Source organism: Sorex fumeus, unplaced genomic scaffold (assembly GCF_029834395.1).
Source record: "Sorex fumeus unplaced genomic scaffold, SorFum_2.1 ptg000043l, whole genome shotgun sequence".
In the NCBI taxonomy this organism is placed as follows: Eukaryota; Metazoa; Chordata; class Mammalia; order Eulipotyphla; family Soricidae; genus Sorex; species Sorex fumeus.
In genome coordinates, this window is record NW_026606100.1 from 4,005,764 (window position 1) to 4,018,226 (window position 12,463).

Here is a 12,463-nt window from a genome sequence, read left to right on the forward strand (position 1 = left end):
ATCTGCTTTGTACTGTTGGTGCCTTCTTGGTATTGTACCCCAAAACTCTGCATAGATTATTTAGTATAATGGTAAGTTAAAAAAAATGTTAAAGGAAGATTTTATTAAGAATCTGAATGTTTATTCATTATATTGTTACAATATAACATTTATTTGTGGTATTTGTGATTTGGTTAATCTGTATAAAAATTGTAAGTAGAAAGGTTTATATTTCATCTTAATTCTTTTGATGTTGTAAACGTACTTTTTAAAAGATGGATTATTTGAATGTTTATGGCACCTGACTTGTAAAAAAAAAAACTACCAAAAAAAAACTTAGAATCATTAAATTGTGTCCCTGTGTTACCAAAATGAAATAGTGCTGTGCATGTATAGTTCAATTGGAATTTAATATGTGAAAATATGAAATCATCTAATTCTTTATTATATTCCCCAAATAACTGTGTCCTCCTAATTTGACTTTGCTTGTAATTGGTAATAGAACCATAAACTTGCACTTTCGAGTTCAGCAGGATTTTAATGATCCATTGGGTTTTCCAGGCTGTCTTCATATCTTTCACCTTAGAATGTAAAAAGGTCATGCTGAGTCCTAATGCAGTGCTCATGTGCAAATCTCATCATCTTCATGAACTTTAGCAATTCTGCTGCCAGGACAGTTTCATTGGCAGCCATTTTTTTTTCCCAGACTTAGAAGTCGTTAGGGACATTTGATTTTTGTCGATAGTGAGTATCATGCAATGACCTGTTTACAAAACTAAAATAGTACAAGGGTTTTTAACTGGCATAAAAAAGAACACAGCTCAGGCTTTCAGCCCTTTGACTGCTGCTGGCTTTGATCCATTCATTGCACTGCTCTGTCCTTTAGTGTGTGTGCTCCAAACCCTCAGCTGGTAAGTGGACCATACCTGGCTTGTGTAAGGATTCTGAAAACAGCTTTCCAGTGCTTAGCCTGTGCCTCAAAACAAGTATTTAGTAAACAACAAATCTTTCTAAATGCTTTTATTTAAACTTTGTTATAAGATGCTACTAAAATTTGCTGACCAGACCGTTTCATTTTAGTTAGAGAAGAAGATTTGAAATTATTTTCAGGGAAATGATCTGATCCTGCCTAAGTTGTGAATTTCTGGTGTTGTTTGCCCCTCTTCTGGTAATACCATATTGCTTCCCGTTAAGAAATTAGTGCTCACTAGTTTTCCAAATCCTAAAGAAAGTAACTAAAAGAATCTTCACTGTTAAACACAGGAATCTAATTTTTATTTTTTTCCTACTTTAATTATCGCATGTTCCGAGGAACAATTCTTCTCTACTTCAATTGTGAGACTTGCTTTGCTTTCGTAGCAGTGTAGCTGTTCTGGTTCTCTCTGATTGAAAGATGTTGACCAGTATCTTCACTGGACTGGTTTACAGAGGAACCGTGAAAGTCAGATTTTGCCTCCTTTGGGTTAAGTGAGGAGCTAAAGAGACTTCATAGGGATGGAGCAAAGACTCTGCTGAGAATGAGGAATTTAAGGGAGGTTATTCCCTGCACCCAGGATGGAATTCAGAAATAGAGCATAGGCCTCACTTGTGTGCACACCCGGGTTCCGATCCCAGCACCACAGAAAGGAGAATTCCCCAACTAGGACAGCTGAATTGAGGTGTTACCAATAAGTCTGTAAGTGACCTGTGAAGTACAAAGTAAAGGCTCAAGGGTGAAGAAGCAGTGAGATGACAAAAAGATGGCCGCATGTAGTCATCAGCTACTGCTAAATGGGTGACTGGATTGATTGGGTTTTTAGCCCTCAGTGGATTGGGTTTTGCCCACATGCATTTGTCAGGGTGCTCTTTTTTCCCCTTCAGTTTTGGTTGAGGGCCATACCCAGCAGGGCTCAGAGTTTACTCCTGGTTCTGTCCTTGAAGGTCACTTCTGAGAGTACTCTGGGCACCATATGGGGTGCTGGGGATTTAACCTGGGTCAGCTTCATGAAGGCAGGTGTCCTACCCACTGTACTTTCTAACCTTGCAACAGTGCTTTTTTTAAACATAACATTGGCTTAAATGTTTATATGCTTTGGTCCTATACTGTGTGACCATACCAAATCTTCACCACCAAAGTGCCCCATTATAGATCTACCGCAGTATATTAGATTCTTTCAGCCCACTCTTCAATGCCATTTTCTCAATTCTTTGAGCAGCTGAGTCTAAGACAGTCATTAGGCATTGTTAATTCCCTTGTTGTGTTTCTTTTTCATTGTTGTTTTGTTTTTGGGCCACGCCTAGTGATGTTCAGGGTTTACTCCTGGCTCTGCACTCAGAAATTACTCCTGGCAATACTCAGGGACCATCTGAGATGCTGGGATTGAACCCAGATCCACTATGTTCAAAGCAAATGCCCTACCCACTGTACTATCACTCCGTCCTTGCTTTGTTTCTATACATGTAAATATGAGCCACAAGTGTATTTTGTGGGAGATACAAATGAACAGGAAAAGACTACAGTGAGGTCAATGCTCAGCCTTGACACCTTTGGGTAGTATTAAAATGACCTGAGGGTGGTGGCAATAGCACACATGGACAAGTCCTTGTCCATTTGCAGTTGCAAGTCACCAGTCATAAGGGTTTCCTCTTCTGTAACTCTACTGATTTAGTAATCTTATTTCAGATTAGTTCAACAAACTGACAACTGAATGTATTTCTTTGTCTTTTGGACACACCTGGCAGGGCTCACGCTATACTCCTAGCTCTGTGCTCAGGGATACTCCTGGTGGTTCTTAAGGAGTCAAATGTGTCAGGGATCAAACCCGGGGTAGGCCACATGCAAGGAAAGCATTTTAAAATCCTTACACTACCTCTCCAGCCCTCAAATATGTTTTATCGGTGATTTCCACAATGATAGTAAGGCAGGTAGGATACTTGCCTTGCATGCAACCAACCCAGATCCAGGTGGTCCTCAGCACTAAGAGGTGTAGCCGATAAAATAAACTCCCAAAAATTGAATTGGTCACAGTTCACCTGTAGATAAACAAGGGTGGGTCACCTCTCTCACTCCCACAGAATAATACATTTATGCCCTAGAGAGGAAAACAGAAGACTGGGAATGATGTCACAGAGACAGCAATTGACACAATAACACCACAGATCACTTTGTGGTCTGGGAGGGCCCCCAGCATGGCAGTCACCATCAGGAGGGCATTACAAGTAGGTCTGGTTCTAAACTGCAGAGAGAATTAAGGCCACTGAAGAAGTACAGATAAGGAGTGGCAGTGGCAGATGTTAAAGAAAGATGAAACCTTGGGGCTAGTGAGATAGTACAGCTGGTAAGGGGCTCACCTTACATACAGTCCACCCAGGATCTACCTTAGCATCCCATGTGGTCTTCCAGCACCACCAGGAGTGCTCCCTGAGTGCAAAGTCAGGAGTAACCTCTGAGCATTGCTGGGTGTACCTCCCCCCCCCCAAAAAATGAACCTTGCATAAAACAATACTATTGCAGCCAGAGAGCATACAGGAAGTAAAGCTTTTTCCTTGCTTACAACTTACTCTATTTGTTCCTCTGACTCAAATGCCTTCTCCTACATAGGGTCCCCAGACACAGAGACAGGAATAGCCTCTGAACACTGCCAGGTGCCCAAATATATACATAAACTATAGTAATTTTTGATAGCTTAATTAAAAAGCCAAAAGTAAGCCCTGAGCACCATTTGTTGAAGGTTGGGAGGGCCAGAGAGATTGAATATAGGGGTTAAAATGCCTTGCATCCTGCCACCCCCTGTCCTAATCTCCACTACCACATATGGTTCCCCAAGCACAGCCAGGGATCTCTCCTGAACACCACAAAGTGTGGTACTTCCACCCTCAAAAAATAATAATAAGGCCCAGGGATGTGGTTCAGTAATAAAGTACATGCCTTGCATGCATGAAACTTCAGTTTGATCTCTGACACTGCAAGAAAAAAAAAATTTTAAATAAAATGAGACAACTATTCATTGTCAAGATTCAGTAGCATTTGATTAGAAAAGAAAGATGAACTTGGGGCTGGGAAGATAGCTCAAAGGTTTGACGGCAACTTCAGATATCTTCCTGGTATTCCCCTTGTCTCCCACCAAAAAGGATAAACTAAGGCAACAGGGAGCAATCCTTTCTTTTTCCTGTTTTTTGGGGGTCACACCCAGTGATGCTCAAGAGTTATTCCTGGCTTTGCACTTAGGAATTACTCCAGGTGGTGCTTGGGGGAATCCTGAGAATCGAACCTGGGTCAGCCATATGCAAGGAAAACGCCCCACCCACTGTACTATAATTTTGGCCCCAAACAACAGGGAGCATTCTTGATGCTAGTCTCCAGTGACGCCAGGCACCCACTGTACACTAAGAGTGTTAACAGTAGACAAACAGCTGCCCTTCGGGCAGTCATTACCTGGCAGGAAAGACAGGCATTAAATAAATACAAAAAGTGAGTTAGGAATGTACTGAATGCTTAAGAGAAATGTAGAAATGAGAAGGGGGCTGGAAACTAAAGTGTTGGTAACAGACATTCTCACTGCCAGGTTGACTAATCCTTGAATCTGCAAAGCCAGCTGCATTGTCTCTGTCTTGGTTGAGAAGGAAATTCTCACCAAAGCAGGTTGCAAGAAAAAGTGCCGTCCATTGAAGGCCTTCATTTCCTAGCAGCTGGGGTGAGGGGCTTGCACCTGTGGACATCTATCCAGGGGGGCCAAAAGCAAAATAAGTCTTTCAGAACTGCTGCTGGCTGAAATGTAAAGAGAAGACAAAGTGACTTCATGAAAATCAGAAAGACAAAAGAATTTTGGAAGAAAAGAAAACAGAATGCCTTACCACCTGTCTTTTCTCAGAAATAAAGGCTGGAAACCGTGAGCAAATAGCCCATGCAGGTGCTTTCAGTTCTGGAATTCCTCCCAGGATTGGTGACCAGATGCAGGGCTGAGGGGGAAAGGTGGACATTGTTCAGTTCTGTCCAGCTTCTCTCCAAAGAGAAATGAGGTCCTAAAAAAGACACTTGGAGGATTGTGTGAGGACTCGTGAAACGGCTTGCCTTCTGGCTTCCAGATTCTGTGAGGTGGACTGACTGCTTTTCCTAGAGGGACATGGAGCACACGAAGCAGGTACTCTTCTCCCACCCCCACCCCCCTTGGTTCCTCACATCTCCCACATTGACCAGCGGCAGACACAAGCTGGCACTTCTGTGTGACCTTCCATCTTGACTCGAGGTTGGATCAGGCAAGACACACCCTGTGAGATCAGAGACCGCAAGTTTCCCTGGGCAAGAGGAATTTCAGGAGGAAGACACCCAAATATGCACCATCTGCTGTCCTGAGTGGCTGTTGTCTGGCCATATAGTTGGTGCCCAGGCTCCATTTGGGTGCAGGTGTTTGGAAATTCATCTCATCCTCTGTTCTGGTCTGAACAACCAGATCAAATCAGCCCTAATTTGACCCTACTCCTAAGTCGCTGAGAACCATCCAACAAAAGCACCTTTGCCCTTGGTAACATTGGGTTGACAGCACTTGCCTGTCAGGGGTTCCCAACATTTGATAGAGTTGGTCCTGCACTTAAATGCTTCCCACCATGGTCCTTCCCCTGTCGGCTTCATTTGTGTTTTGCCATTGCCCTTGGTGGTTTGTTTTTCCTTGGAAGAAGAAGTTGTACATTTTTATTTCTGGAAGTTGTGTCAGGCCCCTCCAAGGACACCTCCTCCACTCCAGACCTTGGCACCCCATCACAGCTTCTGTTCTTCAACAGCAGCCACGGGCCTTGAGAATGAGATCACAGTTTGAAACCCCTTGTGTGGAAGGCCTGGCAGGCCCACAGAGCTCCTTGTCTGTTGTGCCATGCCCTTCTGGGTTCTACACGCAACCCTGAGTGAGAGTTTGCTCAGAGCTTCTCTGTGAGAGGGTAAAGAAAAGGCCCAAAACCACAAGTCCCTCTCATCGCAGCCCTGCTCAGGTTGAGCCAATGAGGACTGCTTTAAAGTGTCCATCCCAACTTCAAGTAACGTTCCTGGGGAATTTTTGTTTTTGTCACACGTGGTAATGCTCAGGGGTTACTCCTGGCTCTTAACTCAGAAATCACTCCTGGCAGTGCTTGGGGAACCATATGGGATGCTGAAGATTGAACCTGGGTAGGACACATACAAGGCAACCACTGTACTATCTCTCTGGCCCACGTTTCTGGGAATTTCTACAATGCGATTGACAGAAAGAGACCTTAGAGGTTTAGTGCTTTTTGTTATTTTGTACGGGAATCACTAAAACAAAACATTGCACGGAATATGCCATACCTGTAGGAAGCGGGGAAGCAGTTTTGCAGCCTAAGAAGGGCAAGACATGGCTCTGTTCACATCAATCTCTCATTTTACTTATTTCCATTCATGCTTTCTCTGTTTTACTCTGCAAACCTGGACCACATTTGCAACTACATCTGCTCCTTGTGGCTCTCATCTGTGCCGACAGTCTGAAAAGCTGGCAGTATTACTTTGTTGAGTTGCTTTTGACCCATGGCAAGCTTATCTCATTGTGGGTAGTTTTCAAGTCCTTTCTGATCCCTGTTCACCTCCAAATCTGACCCATCAGTCCCTTTTGCTCAGATCCTGATTTTTTTGCCTCCACAATTTTGGGTGCAGTTTTAGATTAACAGGTACATTGAACAGAGAGAACACAGTGCTTTATGCACCTGCCTCCCCTCAACACACTGTTTCCTCTGACAACTGTGTCACTTTTTACCAACCCCATAGTTTTGCCTTTTCCAGAATGACATTTGGTTGGAAAGAGAATGCAACCTTTAGGTCTGGTTTCCTGCACATAGCAGTGTGCATGTAAAGTCTGCCATTGTTCATAGTTTATCTCCCCCTCAGCCTTGCTGCAACAATTGTACATGTTTAAATAGACTGTGTATGTAGATATACTTTGTGAAATGATTACCGCTGTCAGGTTAACGAACACATCATCACTTCATATAGTCATCTTTTGTGTGTGTATAGTTTAAAAAAATGTGATATCTACTCAATGAACTACAGTGTTGAAAAATGATTAATGAAGCTACTTTAAATATTTGGAAGCAGGTTATTGTGTAGACATAAGTTTCGGTTCATTTACATACCAAGGAGCATAGATGTTTTAAGAAAGAAATACAAATTCTCTAAAATCTCGTTCAGAAAATAGAGGTAGAAGAAATGCACCAAACTTACTCTCTACGGCCATGTAGATAGTATCAAAACCAGGTAAAAACGTAAGAAAACTGCTGATGGGCCAGAGTGGTAGTACAGTGGGTAGCGCATTTGCCTTGCACGTGGCCAACCCAGGTTCAATCCTCGGCACCCAGTGTGCTCCCCTGAGCGCATCCAGCAGGGATTCCTGAGTTTAAAGCCAGGAGTAACCCTGAGCATCACCAGCTGTGGCCCTGCAAAGAAAATAAAACACTGCTGAACAGAATATTTTGAGTGGAGATGTAGATACTTCAACAAAATACTAAACAATTCCAGCAACATTTTTAAAGAGAATCGTATACATTGTGTGTACCAGGTGGGGTTTACTCTAGGCGATCAAGGCTGCTTCACATTCAAAAATAAGAGAATGTTACCGGACCTTGGGGTGTCGGTGGACGTTGAAGGACACCAACTGCGGGCTCTGGAACTTCTGCGCAGATTGCAGTCACGGCAGGTCCAGAAGCTGATGCCCAATTCCAGTTCACTGGTATTAAAAAATACTTCGACTCTTACACTCTGACAGGTAGAATGAATTGTGTGCTGGCCACGTATGGAGGAATCACTCTGTTGATTTTGTACTTCAGTTTGAAGCCTAAGAAAACCCCAGCTGTGAAGAAAACATAAAATGTATTTTAGACTGTACTTCATCTGTCTGGTTCTGATCCCTGAAGAGGATCTGAGAATGCCATTGATTTTTCAGTTCAGTGTTTTTCTTGTGAGGGCAAGAGGAATGGCTTCCAAGCTTTTTCCATGGGAAGCTAAATATGAAGATCTTTTTGTTTCTAAGCTGGTTTCCCATGCTTTTTCAAAGTATTATAGGAGCAGTGCACTCACTCACCATTTGTAGTTTGAGAAAACTTTTAACTCCATTTTAGAACCTAACTGGAGGACTGAAATTTTTGAAAAAATAAGAGCAGGTGTTAGAGATATGAGACTTGGGTTTAATCACACGCACACAGAACCACAAAAATGCCAACATCTTGCCTCATCCCAACTATGGGCAGCCAAAGATTGTTTATATGACATAACAACTGCATTCAGTGCTTCTAGTAATTAATAGAATGCAGTTTGCAGAATACAAATTAAAGATGTGGGCCCAATACTACAAAGGGTAGGGTGTTTGACTTGGATGCAACTGGCCCCCGTTTGATCTGTGGCATCCCATATGGTCCCCCAAGTACCACCAGGAGTAATTCCTGAGTGCAGAGCCAAGAGTAACCCCTGAACACTGACGAGTGTGGCAGGCAGGCAGGAAGGGAGGGAAGGAGAAAAGGAAAGGGGAGGGGAGAGGGGAGAAGAAGGGGCCTGGGTTGGCCTGTATAAGACCCTGAATTCCATCCCCCCTTTCATATGCCCTCCCCATGGAGCACCACTGACTGTTGCCCCAGTGACCCCCAAGCATCTCCATCAATCGCCACTAAACAGTTTGTTAAACTGGGCCAGAGTTAGTACAGGGCCTAAGGCTCTTTCCTTGCACCTGGCCAACTTGCACCAGTTCAATCCCTAGTACCACATATGGCCCTCCAAGCACCTCCAGGACTGATTCCTGAGCACAGAGCCAAGAATAAACCCTGAACACTGCTGGGTGTGGCCAAAAAAATTCGAAATCAGTAACGGGCTATGTAGTGAGACCTGGTTTTGATCACCCTACTTTGATCACTCAAACCCTGCTTGGCATTTTTTAAACAAAAGAGAAGTTATAAAGGCCAAATGTGAAGTTGTAAGGAAATATGTTCCCTTTGGCATTGCTTATAGTTCTATAAATGAAGACTGTGGAATCTGCCAGATGCTGACTGGAACCAATCAGATGAGTTTGACTCAGTAATTCCATTACTGGAATTTATTTCCCTTGATGGCAATTCAAGCAAGAACAGCCACGTATACAAAGATGTTTTCCAGCATTATTTGTAATTGCAAAAATAACCAAAAAAGGTGAGTGGACTCCACATCCGAATGTAGAAGTTCGGACCACAGCCCAGGGAGTGTGAAAGTTCTTACACTTCTTTGTTCTGAGCCTCCCTCTAGCCCACGGGCCCCAGCCACACTAGGAAATCAGTTTCCTGTTGACAACTCTGAGGTCGTGCTGCCCCTTCTCTTACGCACTTGCAGAAAGTCTGGGAAGTGCCCCGTGTAGCTTGCTCATTTGGGCAGGCCTGCTCTCAGGAACCCTATCCACAAGCCCAGTTGTTGGGGCAATAAGGGTTTAAAGTCTAGAGACTGGAGAGAGTACAGCAAAGAAGGTACTTGCCTTGTATGCAGCTGACCCAAGTTCAATCCCTGGCACTGCACTTGGGCCCCTGAGCACCAGGAGGAGTGATGCCGAGTACAAAATTGGATGAGCCCCGAACACCATAGGTATGGCCAATTCTAGGTCCAAGGAGATGACTCAAAGGGCTGTAGTGTGTGCTTCCCATGCCAGAGACCTGGATATGATTGCCAGCACTGCATGATTCCCCTAACATTGCCAGGAATAACCCGCAAGTATCACCAAGTTGACCCTGGTGATCCCCAGCATCACATCCTTGGGCCTAGCACTTAGTCCCTGGCCAGGTTGGCCAGATATTACTGGGAGTGGTCCCTGAATCTCTTGAGCACCTCCTTGGAAGCCCCCACAGAAAAATAAGATGTAAAACTTCAGACTCTGCCTCACACATACTGTACTTTCAGTGTCTGAGTTTTAATAAGATCCCAGGTGACTCATTTAAGTTTTGAGAGCGCCTGCAGGTTGCATGTGTAGTTCCTCTAAAAATAGAAATTTGCTTCATTAGTCACTATTTCTAATGAAAACAGACTTTCTTTTCTCCACTGTGAGAGGCTGGCCTTTGTCCTCTCCCAATTCTTTCACTGGCACCAAGCACTGAGGCATCCATGGCAGCTGGCACACGCCAAGGACAGGACGCTGCCATGGCAACCACTTTCGTCAGGAGCTTCATCTCGTCTCTGCATTTACAGCCTTCTCAGTCCTGAAGCTGGGACATTTTTAATTTCGAATGAACAGAAGATGGCTTGCGGTTGCTATGGCAACAGAGCAGCATACTTCCTGATGGGCCTGAATAGCATCAAGGGAATGAGCCAAACGTGGGATTTCAGCTCTTGGGGGCTTCTGTGCACGGGCACCTTCCCCCTCCCTGGCCCTCACTTGGCCTGGAGGGGAAGGTTGTGTATGCCAGTCACCCCTGCTCAGGCTGCCTGCCCCAGCCCTATCTTCTAAGGGTCTTTGGCAGGATTCCAGGATAGATGATGAATGACAAGCTCAAAGACCCTTCAGTAAAATTGCTTCCGAGTGCTAGCGGCCTCTGTATAAGTCTGCTCCAGGTACTGTAACAGAACATCCCTGATGGGGCGAGGGAGGAGGATTAACGAGTAGAACATCCTCATCTCACAGCTCAGGAAGCTGGTAGTCCAAGTTCAAGGTGGCTGAGGCCTCTCTCTCCAGCCTGAAGATGGTCCTCTTGTCCCTGTAGCCTCACGTGTTCTTCCCACGGGTGGGCATGCACCTGTCTGGATTGGCTTCCTCTTCCCTGTAAGTTCCCTAGTCAGCTTGGGTCAGGCGCCCCCTCATTGGCTCGTGTGAACCGAATCTCCTCCTCAAAGACCCTCTCTCCAAACAGTCTCACCAGCAGAAGCTGGTGTCTTGATTCAGCCCTCTGTGAACCCCTGTGCCCGCCAGCTCAGGCCTCAAGCTGTGCAGGGCTGAGGAGACACCAGTGAGTCACCTTCAGTGTCACCAAGGCTACACCTTGAAAATCAGTGGCCTGCCCCGCGTCCTCAGACATAACCCATGCTGGCAGCTGCTGGAGGCAGCACATGTGAGGCAATGCCGGGTGCCTGCCATGGTCCGAGGCTTTCACAGGCGTGTGCAGGGACATTAACCTCTGCCAGGCTCTGTGCCAGGCACCTCTGGACACATGAATCCATTCTGGTAGGGAAATTGTTTCTTCCACATAGGCTCTCATGGAAACATGCCGAAAATAAACATGTCCCTGCCCTGGGGGGGTGGGGGGGGGCTTCCATCCCCAGCCAGGAGAGATGGACAAGGAACAGAAGGGGAAGCAGGAGCCAGGGATGTCACTTGTGATAAAGTATTTTTCCTGGCATCCAACAAAGGAAAGAAACTCCTTGTGTACGGGCTGGGTTGTGTGTTAAGGAGGAAAACCAAAACCCAGTGAGGAGAGAGAGGCTTGGTGGGCTGGCAAGGACAACTGCACCCCAGAAGATGGAGGGGCCTTTTCCCTGAGAAGACATTGAGTCTAATCGTGAAGAAAGAGGGGCCCACCCCGGGGAAACACAGCAAGTGCAGGGTTCTTCAAAAGGAGGTGCTCGGAAGTGTGGTGTATCTAGGGAACAGTAAGGTTTGAGCCGGAAAGACTCTCTTAGGTCGGAGTGACAGTACCAGGGTTAAGGCACTTGCCTTGTTGGTGGCTGATCCGGCCTTAATCCCCAGCACCACCACATTTGGCCACCCAGCACCACCAGGAGTGATCCCCAGCACCACTGGTTGTGCCCCCCACCCAAAAAAAAAAAAAAAGTAAAAACCACTCTAACTTCGCCCAGAGAGCTCTGGTCTTTGCCAGGCTTTAAGGAGTCCTCTGCTTGCCCTGACATAGGTGTCTTTGTTCAGCTGGGGCCCTTGTGAAAAGCCAAACGATGTGATTTAAAGTGGGACACTACAAAAGAAGGTATTTAGGGCACAGATGGCTCATAGAATAGAGAAAACTGTGAGTAGCAATGGAGTGGTAGCCCTCTGGGTTATAGCTACCTGGTGGACCTGTGTCTTAGGCCCACTCCACCGCTGAGTGTCTTGTCTCTGGTGAGTTTCCTTCTGTTGACCTAAAGATTCAGGAAGTCATTTAAAAGGCAACCCACCTCCACCCCTGCAAAAAAAAGGGGGGGAGGGGGCAAACCCAGGAGCCAGACAGCTAGCACAGGATAGGGTGCTTGCCTTGGATGTGGCCAACCCAGATTCAATTGCCGGCATCTCATATGATTGAGCACTGCCAAGTGTAATTCCTGAGCTCAGAGCCAGAAATAACCCCTGAGCATCACCACGTGTGGCCCAAAAGTCTTTTTAAAAGGGGGGGGGGTGTGGAGAAAAGAAAGAAAGCAAAACCAGTTTATTTGGGATCAAGAACTAGCCATCCAGATGGCACAGGTTGGAGTAGAAAACCTAAAACATGGGTTGGAGAAAAAATACTGGCCTTGCATGCAGCTGACCTGGGTCCAATCCCCAGGATCCCATGTGGTCCCCTGAACCCTGCCTTGAGT

The 12,463-nt window shown here is 45.5% G+C and overlaps 1 protein-coding gene across 1 annotated transcript; it reads left to right on the top strand.

Moving 5' to 3' along the window:
* The first annotated feature begins 6,265 nt into the window (after positions 1-6,265).
* On the top strand, positions 6,266-7,864 carry LOC130029779 (ATP synthase membrane subunit K, mitochondrial-like). Its single transcript, XM_056120806.1, has 2 exons — positions 6,266-6,276; positions 7,603-7,864. Exons 1-2 carry the CDS (start codon positions 6,266-6,268, stop codon positions 7,820-7,822), a joined length of 231 nt encoding a protein of 76 aa, XP_055976781.1. The 3' UTR covers positions 7,823-7,864.
* Positions 7,865-12,463: the final 4,599 nt, after the last annotated feature.